Source organism: Prionailurus viverrinus, chromosome C1, assembly GCF_022837055.1.
Source record: "Prionailurus viverrinus isolate Anna chromosome C1, UM_Priviv_1.0, whole genome shotgun sequence".
NCBI classification, from domain to species: Eukaryota; Metazoa; Chordata; class Mammalia; order Carnivora; family Felidae; genus Prionailurus; species Prionailurus viverrinus.
In genome coordinates, this window is record NC_062568.1 from 106,013,536 (window position 1) to 106,026,240 (window position 12,705).

The 12,705-nt window shown below is 47.2% G+C and overlaps 1 protein-coding gene across 1 annotated transcript in view; it reads left to right on the top strand.

Moving 5' to 3' along the window:
- Positions 1-1,692: 1,692 nt before the first annotated feature.
- Positions 1,693-12,705, top strand: part of MYO7B (myosin VIIB) — a 67,543-nt gene continuing 56,530 nt past the window's right edge. Inside the window, exons 1-5 of the mRNA XM_047872839.1 lie at positions 1,693-1,710; positions 4,869-4,982; positions 6,950-7,102; positions 8,507-8,691; positions 11,928-12,049. Coding sequence (XP_047728795.1) covers positions 1,693-1,710; positions 4,869-4,982; positions 6,950-7,102; positions 8,507-8,691; positions 11,928-12,049 — 592 coding nt within the window. The remainder of the gene's footprint in view (positions 1,711-4,868; positions 4,983-6,949; positions 7,103-8,506; positions 8,692-11,927; positions 12,050-12,705) is intronic.

A 12,705-nucleotide genomic window follows, 5' to 3' on the forward strand; every position in this document is an offset into this window, starting at 1 on the left:
CAAGCCTGCTATTGATTCTTGGGTATTTCCCTCTGTGTCTGGAAAGAACAGGCTCACAGTGCTACTGGAGTTTTTGGGTTCAGGCATCATCGATGATTGACTTCCTGCCATGTAAGAAAGGCCCTAGCTCCATGAGCCTACCCCCCTCTGGGCACTCACAAGTATGCTACTCATGTCTCTGTCCTCCCCAAATTGTTAAACCTAGCTTTGATCAGATCTGCATATTGAGTTTACTTATTTTATCTAAGTAAATGCTACCCTGAAGTGAGCCAGCGTACTCTAAGCACCGTGCTTTCCTTTGCTAGACTTTGTAATTGTCTTTTCCCCACCTGCTAAGGTTTCTGTGTATTTATCATGCCTTTAACACCCCCACTTTCTCCCAGACATGTCAGTCTTCTCTCAAAATGTTCTGACTCATCAGGAGGTCAACAAGTTTCATCCTCAGAGGGAAATCTCTCCCAGAGTTGCTGACTTGTGATATCTAGACTATGTCTTGTATTTCTGAGGCACACATCTTGACATCATCTTGGGAGCTCCTTCACAGCCAGTCTGAATATGCCTTTTGTCTCTCCTTTGTACTGACTCCCTACTCCTGGACCTGAGGTCTTTCTCTTGGATTACTCCCTCATTTTGATCTAGCACATCCTGCAATAACTTTCTGAGAAGGGGTAACAACTTGCATATCTAAAATACATTTATTCACATGTGTCAGCTGGGCATGGGATTCCGTACTGGACAGAATTTTCCCTGAGAATTGTGAAGATGTTTATTCCATGTTGTCTTCTGGCTTCCAGCATTACTGTTGAGAAATCTGACACCATTCTCATTTTTTTTAGCATAATGCAACACAATTGTTAATTTAATTTTTAATATTAAATTAAATTAATTTTTTTTATTTTATTTTTTAAATTTACATCCAAATTAGTTACCATATAGTGCAACAATGACTTCAGGAGTAGATTCCTTAATGTCCCTTACCCATTTAGCTCATCCACCCTCCCACAACCTTTCCAGTAACCCTCTGTTCTCCATATTTAAGAGTCTCTTATGTTTTGTCCCCCTCCCTCTTTTTATATTATTTTTGCCTCCCTTCCCTTGTGTACATCTGTTCTGTGTCTTAAAGTCCTCATATGAGTGAAGTCATATGATATTTGTCTTTCTCTGACCAAATAATTCTGCTTAGCATAATATCTTCTAGTTCCATCCACATATTTGCAAATGGCAAGATTTCATTCTTTTTTGATTGCAGAGTAATACTCCATTGTACATATATACCACATCTTCTTTATCCATTCATCCATTGATGGACATTTGGGCTCTTTCCATACTTTGGCTATTGTGGGTAATGCTGCTATAAACATTGGGGTGCACGTGTCCCTTTGAAACAGCATACCTGTATCCCTTGGATAAATACCTAGCAGTGCAATTGGTGGGTCGTAGGGTAGTTCTATTTTTAATTTTTTGAGGAAACTCCATACTGTTGTCCAGCATGGCTGCACCAGCTTGCATTCCCACCAGCAGTGCAAAAGAGATCCTCTTTCTCCCTATCCTTGCCAACATCTGTTGTTGCCTGACTTGTTAATGTGAGCCATTCTGATGGGTGTGAGGTGGTATCTCATTGTGGTTTTTATTTGTATTTCCCTGATGATAAGTAATGTTGAGCATTTTTTCATGTGTCAGTTGGCCATCTGCATGTCTTCTTGGAGAAGTGTCTATTCATGTATTTTGCCCACTTCGTCACTGCATTATTTGGTTTTTGGGTGTTGAGTTGGATAAATTCTTTATAGATTTTGGATACTAACCTTTTATCTGATATGTCGTTTGCAAATATCTTCTCCCATTCTGTCAGTTGCCTTTTAGTTTTTCTGATTGTTTCCTTTGCTGTGCAGAAGCTTTTTACTTTGATGAGGTCCCAATAGTTCATTTTTGCTTTTGTTTCCCTTGCCTCTGAAGATGTGTTCAGTAAGAAGTTGCTGCAGCCAAGGTCAAAGAGGTTTGTGCCTTGTTTTCTCCTATAGGATTTTGTTGGTTTCTTGCCTTACATTTAGGTCTTTCATCCATTTTGAGTTTATTTTTGTGTATGGTGTAAGAAAGTTGTCCAGGTTCATTTTTCTGCATGTCGCTGTCCAGTTTTTCCAGCACCACTTGCTGAAGAGACTGTCGTTATTCTATTGGATATTCTTTCCTGCTTTGTCAAAGATTAGTTGGCCATATGTTTGTGGGTCCATTTCTGGGTTCTGTATTCTGTTCCATTGATCTGAGTGTTTGTTTTTGTGCCAACCATTCTCATTTTTGAGCCTTTGTACAAAATCTATTTTTTTCTTTCTGAAAGCTTTCATGATTTTCTCTTCGTCCCAAGTATTTTGAAACTTCATGATCATGAGTGTCGATGTGGATCTATTTTTATTCCTTGTACTATTGACTGAACTTTCTTCCCCAGTTTTTTTTTCTAGAAGGCTTATGGGAATAATATTGTATCTTCAAAAATGTTTGTTATCTTTATACAGGAAGGACGATTTGGCTGGGTAAAAAGTTACTGGATTTCTTTTTTCTTTCTTTTTTCATTGTGGTAAAAAAAAAAATGCCTAACGCTAAATTTACCATTTTTAAGCACACAGTTCAGCATCAAGTATATTCACATTGTTGTGCAACAGATCTGAGAACTTTTTTTTTAATTTTTAAAAAATGTTTATTTATTTTTGAGAGGGAGAGAGAGACAGGGTGTAAGCAGGGGAGGGGCAGAGAGAAAGGGAGACACAGAATCAGAAGCAGGTTCCAGGCTCTGAGCTGTTAGCACAAAGCCAGACACGGGGCTCGAACACATGAACCGCAAGATGATGACCTGAGCTGAAGTCAGCTGCTTAACTGACTGAGCTACCCAGGCAGCCCCAGACCTAAGAACTTTTAATCTTGCAAACTTGGAATTCTGTGTTCACTAAACACTATTTTCCCTCATTTCTCCTCCAGCCCTTGGCAACCACCTTTCTATTTTCTGTTTCTGTGATTTTGATTATTTTAGATACTTCTTTTTTTTCTTAAGGCTTATTTTCTTTTGAGAGAGAGAGAGAGAGAGAGAGAGAGAACAGGGGAGGGGCAAAGAGAAAGGGAGACACAGAATCCAAAGCAGGCTCCAGGCTTTGAGCTGTCAGCACAGAGCCCGATGTGGGGCTTGAACCCATGAACTGTGAGATCATGACCTGAGCCAAAGTCTGACGCTCAACCATCTAAGCCATCCACATGCCCCAACTCTTTTAGATACTTCTTATAGTGGAATCATGGAGTATTTGTCTTTTTGTGACTAGCTTATCTCACTTGGCATGATGTCCTTGAGGTCCATCCATACTGTACCACATAACAGGATTTCCTTCCATTTTAAGGATATTCCTTTGTATGTATACATCACATTTTGTTTGTTTATTCATATGTTAATGGGAACTTGGATTGCTTTCACCTATGGCTATTGTGAATAATGCTGCAATGAACATAGGAGTGCACATATGTCTTTACGATCCTTCTTTGAATTTCTTTGGATGTATACTCAGAAGTGGGATTGCTGGGTCATATGGTATATACATTTTTACTTTTTTGAGGAATCTCCCTATTATCTTCCCCAGTGGCTGTACCAGTTTACAATCCCACCAGCAGTGTATAACAGTTCCAGTGCCTCTAACACTTGATGTTTTCTGTTCTTTTGGTAGTGGCCATACTAATAGATAGGTTGCTCTTTTCTTGAGATCTTTTAGTTGTTCAGCTCTCTATAGGATTTGAATTTGTCCTGAACTTTCTCCTTAGAAGTGAACTCATCTTTATTTTCAAAGCTCAAAAACCTTTACTAGTATATGTCCTGGAGCTGATTTTTCTTTGTCATTATATCCTGGTACCTGATGTGCTTTCAATCTATAGATGCAAGGTTTCTTTAATATCTGGAAAGTTGTCTTGAATTATATCTTTAAATAAACTTCCTGGGTTTTATTTCCAGTTATCTTCTTTGGGTGCCCACGTATTTTTGTCCATCTTCCCTATCTATCCTTTTCTTCCTAATCCTCATTTAAAAAATTTCTCTGTCATTCAGCTCTCCCTCTCCTCCTGTCTTCAGTGATCTTTACTATGTTTATAGCAGTGGTTGTTTTTCTGTTGTTTCCAATTCTGCTTTCATTCCTGGTCCATGTTATCTCTTCCATTTCTTTTTTGAGCTTTGCCAACTCAGTTCTCATCCCTTTCACTTGTCTCAGCATCTAATTTCTGAGCTCTTGCTTCTGATCTACTCTTCAGTACATTTTTGGAAACTATGGTGAAATACTTGGCCACAACTTCCACTGTTCTCTGACAGTTTTGTTGGTTTGTTTGTTTTTCCTGGTATTAGTCACTTGCTCCTTTCCTCCTTTTGGATTTCAGTATCTTTGTATGTAGACCTGTGCTGGTTTGGGGATTACTCTTCTTTGAATGGGGTGAGCTTTCTTGGGTCAGAAGGAAGTTCATACGGGTCAATGCCATGTCACAGGCTAGCAGAAACCTATGAGATTTTAGTCTTTGCTTCTCCTCACCCAATGGGTTTCAGTCCTATAGGGCTATTCACAGGGCAAAGACTCTTTTTCCACCTCACGGTGGGACTGTTTTCCTGCAAATATGGCTTGTCTGTTTCCTAGAACCAAGGTAGGCCAGAGAATCTTCCATTGCTACCTCCCACTGCCATCCTGGCAAGAGCAAGAGAGAGTGGGAAAGGAGAGAGGGAATAAGAAGGAGAGGGAAAGAGGAGGAGGGGATATGAAGAGAGCATTGGAAAAGACGGCCCCCAGGAGAGGTAAGTCTTGAGCAGGAAAGGGAACATGGAACAGGTGTTTGACCACTGTCTTCTCTCTTCTGTCCAGGGTGACCATGTGTGGCTGAACCCCCTCCCTGCCAACAAGACCAGCGTGGCTATTGGGTGCATCATCAAGGAAACAAAGCCTGGCAAGATCTTGGTTGAAGATGATGAGGGCAAGGTCAGTGTGGCCAGGCTCTTCAGGGAGGCTGGGCCCTCTCAGCCCCACCCCAACCCCACCCTCTAGGACCCTGAGCCCCTTTCCTCTTCTGTCACTGCTCTCCAACACCAGGGGTTTCAGAGCCCAGATGGGGGGAAACCTACCCAGTAGAACAGACCACAGTGGGGTCCTGTCATGAGGGACATCATGTATCTGTCTTGGGGAATGTTTCTATAAAGAAAGAGCAAGGAGTGAGTAGGTAGATGGAAAACTAGGCCAATTAAGGGAAGTAGGAAATAGGGAAGTGAGGAAGGGGCTGTGACAGAGAGGAGAGGGTGGCAGAAAGCTGCTTTGCCAAGTAAAGGAGGGTAAGCCTGGAGACCAGGAGGAGAGAAGGAAAGGTGTTCTTTGAGGAGAGGAGGGCCCCAGAATGTGAGGAGGAAGAAGACGAGGCTCAGCTGGTACTGAACAGAACAGCCCAGGTGAGAGAGACGTGGAAGCTGGGGTGGCCTGCAGGGTTGCAGCTCAGCCATCTGGGGGTTGGGGGGTAGCGTCAGCCAAGTGTGGTGCCATGAGGAAGGGCATGCAGGGCTAGGGGTCCAGCTCATCCCTTCAGTCCCCCTCAGGCAAACTTCTTTACCGAGGTGATGCAGCATGGGGTATGTGGAGACTTGGCCTCCAGGGAGAAGTTTCTAGGCTATGACCTGTAAGCTGCATATTAGGGGGCCAGTAAAACATGAATGCTTATATCTTCCATTTGCAAAGTGATGTTTTACAGTTTACAAAGCACTTTTACTTGCATGCTTTTATTCCAGCCATCTGTGAGGCCCCCAGGTGATCCTGCCCCTGATCTCAATGACAGCCAAATCTGACTTCTGGCTACAAGCTACTCTGACCCTGGTCTGAAATTCACCATTAGCCCTGGCTTCACACTGACTCCTGGCTTCACACTGACGCCTGGCTTCACACAGATGCCTGGCTTCACACTGACCCCTGGCTTCACACAGACGCCTGGCTTCACACTGACGCTTGGCTTCACACTGACACCTGGCTTCACACTGATGCTTGACTTCACACTGATGCCTGGCTTCATACTGATGCTTGGCTTCACACTGACCCCTGGCTTCACACTGATGCTTGGCTTCACAATGACCCCCTGGCTTCACACTGACGCTTGGCTTCACACTGACCCCTGGCTTCACACTGACCCCTGGCTTCACACTGATGCTTGGCTTCACACTGACCCCTGGCTTCACACTGACACTTGGCTTCACACTGACACTTGGCTTCACACTGACGCCTAGCTTCACACTGACGCCTGGCTTCACACTGATGCCTGGCTTCACACTGACGCCTGGCTTCACACTGACGCCTGGCTTCACACTGACCCCTGGCTTCACACTGATGCTTGGCTTCACACTGATGCCTGGCTTCACACTGACACCTGGCTTCACACTGACGCCTGGCTTCACACTGACACTTGGCTTCACACTGACCCCTGGCTTCACACTGACGCTTGGCTTCACATTGACCCCTGGCTTCACACTGATGCCTGGCTTCACACTGACACCTGGCTTCACACTGACACTTGGCTTCACACTGACCCCTGGCTTCACACTGACGCCTGGCTTCACACTGACCCCTGGCTTCACACTGACCCCTGGCTTCACACTGATGCTTGGCTTCACACTGACGCCTGGCTTCACACTGACGCTTGGCTTCACACTGATGCTTGGCTTCACACTGATGCTTGGCTTCACACTGACGCTTGGCTTCACACTGACGCCTGGCTTCACACTGACCCCTGGCTCTAGACATGTCCTTTCTCCAACTGCAAACTGCCCTGATCCTCCCTCAGGTTTTCCTTGACCTCAGCCAGAGACTCAGGCCACCAGGTCAGCTGATGTGCTGAGAACTTGGAGAAGAGGTGCAGTGGTTTGGCCCATGTGGAGGCCACCCCTCAGGGGAGTCTGTGCCCTTTGTTCCAGGAACACTGGATCCGAGCAGAGGACCTTGATACCCTCAGCCCCATGCACCCCAATTCAATGCAAGGTGTGGACGACATGATCCGCCTGGGGGACCTGAGCGAGGCAGACATGGTGCACAATCTCCTGATCCGTTACCAGCAGCACAAGATCTATGTGAGTCCCCGTTTCCACCCCCTGCTCAGGGGGCTTGGTCCATGTGCACTGACCTCCTGGCTGGGGAAGAAAAAAAAAACAAGCACCAGAGGTTTGGAGACAGGCACACCTGGTTCAGTCCCCACCCACCCACCCCCACCCCCACCCTCACTGTGTGAGGTGGGCAAGGAACTTAACGCTTTTCCTTGGCATCATAATACCTTGCAGTCTCAGAAAGCTGACAGGCAGCATGCCAGCACAGTCCCTAGCACACAGTAGGTGCTCAATTAGTGCTGCCCCCCCTCCATCTGTGGCTGAGTGGAAGGCCTGCTCTGATGGCCAAGTGGACCAGAGTCCAGGAGGGTGGGCATAGTCTTATGTTCCTTCCTAAGCATTTGGCAGAGACAGGGTCACTAGGCAGCAGACCCCTGCTCTCTTGTGAAGTGAGTCCTGTGATGGTCAGGAGGGCCGTGCAGATTGATGTGGGTCCTTCTCCCAAAACCTGGCAGTGGATGGGAGGCTCACCCCAGCCCTAAGCCTCATATTCTCCTTCCAATGCGATTTTCCCAGGAGACTGAGCATTCAAAACTGGCTCCAGCCCCGCCCTGAGTGAGTGTGGCCTATGAAGTCACTGCCTGCCTGGGCCTCTCCTAGTTCAAGGTGGCTGGTTTGGCTCTGAGCAGCCCTTCAGGGATGAGTGAGCAGGGGACCCCGAAAAGAGGGGAGGGCTGGTCAGGAGAGTGAGGAGGCTCTGTGGTGGAAGGGGGCAATAGAATACACTGAGTGCACACTGGCTGAATGTGATTCAGAGATCCTGGGACTGATAACGCCAACAAGCTAAAGTGAATTACAGTTTATCCTTTCCAAAGAGCTTATGCTTGCATTCTTTTATCTGGCTGTCATAGTCCTTGGAGTCAGAGACATTAAACTCTCCATTCCTAAAATGAAAATTTGGATGTGGATAATCATGTGACTTGATGAGGTGGCTCTCCCTGTCCCATTCCCAGGACTAGTGGGGGCTCCAGATAACCAGGTGGTCCTGAACGGGGTCCTAGGAGGGATCAGTGGAGGCTATGCTTGTTGACCAACCTCATGTGGTCAGGTGAGAGGCAGGTGAAGACTCACTTCATAAATTCAGCCCACTTTTATTGAGCCTTCTGAACACAAGACAGAATGCTAAACATTTAACAAAGACCTCATCTAATCTTCCTGTGAATGTACTCACCCCCAGCTTTTGTTTGTGGTGAACATCCCCATCTTTCCAGCTGAATGTCTTGTCCCCCTGGCCCAGAATCAGACCCCTCTTCCCCGCCAGACTCAGCCAGTCCTGGTAGCCCTCAGCAGGCCACACTCAAGGTCAAGGTCAGGGCCAGGCAGACCTGGCCTTCAGAGCAGAGAGCACTAACCACCTGTTCCCTTCCCCAGACATACACAGGCTCCATCCTGGTGGCCGTGAACCCGTTCCAGGTGCTGCCCCTCTACACCCTGGAGCAGGTGCAGCTGTATTACAACCACCACATGGGTGAGCTACCACCGCACGTCTTTGCCATCGCCAACAACTGCTATTTCAACATGAAGAGGAATAAGAGGGACCAGTGCTGCATTATCAGGTGGGGGGGGTCAGGCTCCCCATGTCCCTGGGGAATCACATGGGCCAGGCACTAGTTTCTAGTAAAGCAGAGAGCATCCCCTCTCCCTAAACCTCTCCAAATCAGCCTGCCTACAAGGCCTGTTTGATTTAGGGGCTCCCATTCAGCTGCACACAGCCTCCTCAAGGGCACACATCTCACCTAAACCTGCTCCCTACTGCCCCTCCACCCTGACAGGTCCCTCCATGGCTTCCTTCCTTCAGAATCAGCTCTTCCACTGCATCAGCAGGGCCTGCACTGCCCCAGCCTTCGTGAATATTTCCTCAGACAAGGAAGGGGAAATGGGGATGGGCACTTTTAGAAATGTGACCCAGGATGGCTTCTTGGGAACACAGGGGTCAAATAGGTGATGTCTCACACACACACACAAAAATCTCTGGGCAGGCCTCAGGTGAGGACAGGGGTAGCAGCAGCTCCAGTGGGCAGCTTTCAGGTTTCTGGGGCCCAGGAGGGACATGTCCTCCTCCAATCCAGGTCCTGACCCTGCTTCAGAGGCCCTCTGCCTGGCCTGGCCTCCCTGCTTCCTGCACAGGCCCTCCTGAGGGAAGGCAGGGAGAGAGGGAAAGGAAGGGGGAGGGGGAATTTGGCACAGGGCACATTGCTTGGAGCTACAGTAGAGCCATTCATTCATTCATTCATTCGAGGGTCCACTGTGCTCTGGTTGCACACCTGTTCTGTACTAACATGGGGAGACAGCAGCAAATGAAAGGGACTAAAATCCCTACCTTATGGAGCTTACATTCTAGAAGGGGAGACAGACAATAAATAAGCCAATTTGGGGGGGGGGGGCAGCAGGTAATGAGAGCTTTGACGAAAAGCATTGTAGGGAAAGAGGAAAGACAGTGATTGGCTGTTGTTCTAGAGGCAGGGCAGACCAGGCACGGCATCTCTGAGGATGGATGTTGGAACAGAGACCAGAATGAAGTCCTATAGCAAGAGATGATCACATTTGCTGTTCTCAGCAGCACTTTGAAGTCGATCTTCTTATTCCTGTTTTACTGTTGGGTGGGAAACCTCCCACCAGAGAGGTTGAGATCCTTTCCCAGAGACACACAGCTGCTAAGTAGGGAATTCTAACCCAGGACACTGGAAAAGAAGACAGAGAGGTATCCTGGGGTGATTTCCACTTTTCCAGAAGTGAATGGAATTATGTGCCAATGAGGGCTGGTACTTTGTCTCCCTCTGGGGCTCTGCCTGTCTACTCTGTGTGCTCCCCATCTGCCCCTGCCCCCCCAGGACTAGGCAGACCAGCCTCACTGCAAGAGTCTGCCCATACTGCCCAAGAGCTGGGCCCCACGCTGGCCAGGAAGCTCACCAGGCCGGCCTCCACTTCCAGGACAGCAGTGCCTCAAGAAGAGGGTAGAGTACCCCGATCTGTGGCTTTTTGTACGAACAGAACCTCACTCTGAGCCAAACTTCCTTCTCCTCTTGCCCTCCCCTCCATGAAGGCCATGAGAAAATCATCCCAGCTCTCCCCTCAGCATCCCATCTCTGCCTTGGAGGGTTGTTTGGGGAGCTGGTGTTTGCGGCGAGCAGCAGAGGTCTGCTGATCAGACTGACTCAGCAGGCAGTGATTGTGACATTTTGATCAAAACTTTTTTTTTAATTAATATTTTCAGAGGAAGCAATATTTGTCTGAGATTTGTTTCAAAATAGGACAGGGTGGGAAACAAAATTGGCCAGGAATTGAAGCTGGGAATCGGACTGTGGGAGTTCCTCATGCAAGCTGTAAAGTGCAGGAGTCTCCTGGGGAACTTGTGAAAGCCTGGATTCTGACTGAGGGGACTTGGGTGGGCCTGGGAGTCTGCACTTATGATCAGGTGACAAGAAGTGCTTTCATTAGCAAGACACTATTCAGCCCCCACTTTTTTTTTTAAGTTTTTCTTTAATGTTTATTCATTTTTGAGAGAGACAGAGAGAGCAAGCAGGGGAGGGGCGGAAAGAGAGGGAGACACAGAACTTGAAACAGGCTCCAGGCTTTGAGCTGTCAGCACAGAGCCCGATGAGGGGCTCAAACTCACGAACCACAAGATCATGACCTGAGCTGAAGTCAGACGCTTAACTGACTAAGCCATCCAGGCTCCCCAAGCCTCCATTTGTAATGTTTGACATTTTCCATAATAAAAAGTAATTGATACAAAAGTGATATTCAAGCCTCCATAACAGTAATATTAATCCTATTAACCTGAGTGTGCTATGTGCCAGATTTGAGTATATTTTTAATTTAATTCAACTCTTTAAGAAACTTTTAAAAACAAGTTTTCATATCTCACCATTATGAAATTAATATATATTCACTATGAAAATTTTACAAAATTTCAGAAAAATATTGTTGGAAAAAATTGCTAGATACTTCTGGAAGAGACAGCTTCCCCTACCCCCTTGGTTACAATTATACTGAAGACAGTGGACATTTGTCACTTTACTGTACCTAATAGGCATTGCCCACATTTACTGAAAGCCCCATATAGACTTGGTTCTAGTGTTCTCTAACTGGAGGGACCATAACTAATCACCCCCACTTTATGGTACTTCTGACTTTCCACAATGGTTCTTTTTTAAGATTTTTTTTTTAAGTAATGTCTACACCCAACGTGGGGCTTGAACCTACAACTCCGAGTCACAAGCTCCACTGACTGAGCCAGCCAGGTGCTCCGGATTTTCTGCAATTGTGATGATAAATGAATAATACTTTAGTGAACAGAGAGCTTTGTGGAGAAAGCTTTTTCTGATTTTAGGATTGCTTTCTTAGGCTCGAGGCAGGGTAATTCTGAAGGTTTTTGATACCTATGCTGCATTGCTTTTCAAAAGGACCGATGCAGTCTCCCATCTGGCCAACATAAACTCACTGCTCACGCAGAGGATATTACAACAAGACATTGTGCCATCTGGTCCCATTCATTCATCAGTAGTTACTGAGCACTGGGCCGGTGACACTGGAATGAACCAGATACAACCATGCCTGCAAGGAGCTCCCATCCAAGCAGGGCAGAAAAGACGAACTCTCCAATAACCAATACAAAGTAGACAGCTGAGACCCACAGGGCGAATGTGGTGGGATTTGTGCACAGGGGTTTGGCGGGGAGGGCATCTTTGTTCAGACCAGAAAGCAGTCCTGTGGTGGGTCTGCAGAACAGTTAGGGGTACTGAAGAAACAGCTGGTTTATTGACTGATGCCCTGTGTGCCCTCTTCACAGTGGTGAGTCTGGGGCAGGTAAGACGGAGACCACCAAGCTCATCCTGCAGTTCCTGGCCACTGTCAGCGGCCAGCATTCATGGATTGAACAGCAGGTCCTGGAGGCCAACCCCATTCTGGAAGGTAAGTGGGCACCCTCACAACTGGCCCTCCTCCCCAGGCCCTGTAGGCTGGAAGCTTCCTGCCAGGAGGTATCCATGGGAAGGACAGTACGGGCCATACCCTTTCCACGACTCAGGTTCCCTCAGGACAGGAAAGACCAGCACAAAGTAGATGGTAGTGTGGGGGCTCCCGGGAAGCCAGAATGGGAAAGACTGATGACCTTGTAAACAAGCTTTCTTTAAGCGTGTTTTTCACGGGATTGAAACAAGTATTCCTTTTAAATAAAGACTGTGGGATGAAATCAGTTTGGCAAATGCTGGGTGTGTCCGCTTGAGCCACCAGGGAAGCAGTTGCTAAGCCTGTGTTAAGACTGTCTGTAAGAGGTCTATGAGGGGTGACCCTGCAAGATGAAGGGAGAGGTGGCAGGAACAGACAGGAAATGTCACCCAACTGGGATGCCCATAGGACACTCAGGAAAGGGAAGGTGGAATTGGCAGGATGAGGTTCACACTGCACGCAGATCTGCCCAGGTCTTGGCCAGCCTAAGGTGAAGCCCAGAGCAAAGTGCCTATATGAGTGCCCTGCACTGGGCACCGTGCCAGGCCTCAGCGTCCCCTCACTCATTCTCTGGTGGGGGTTGCCCAGAGATGTGCACCTCAACCCCCCAGTACCCAGCC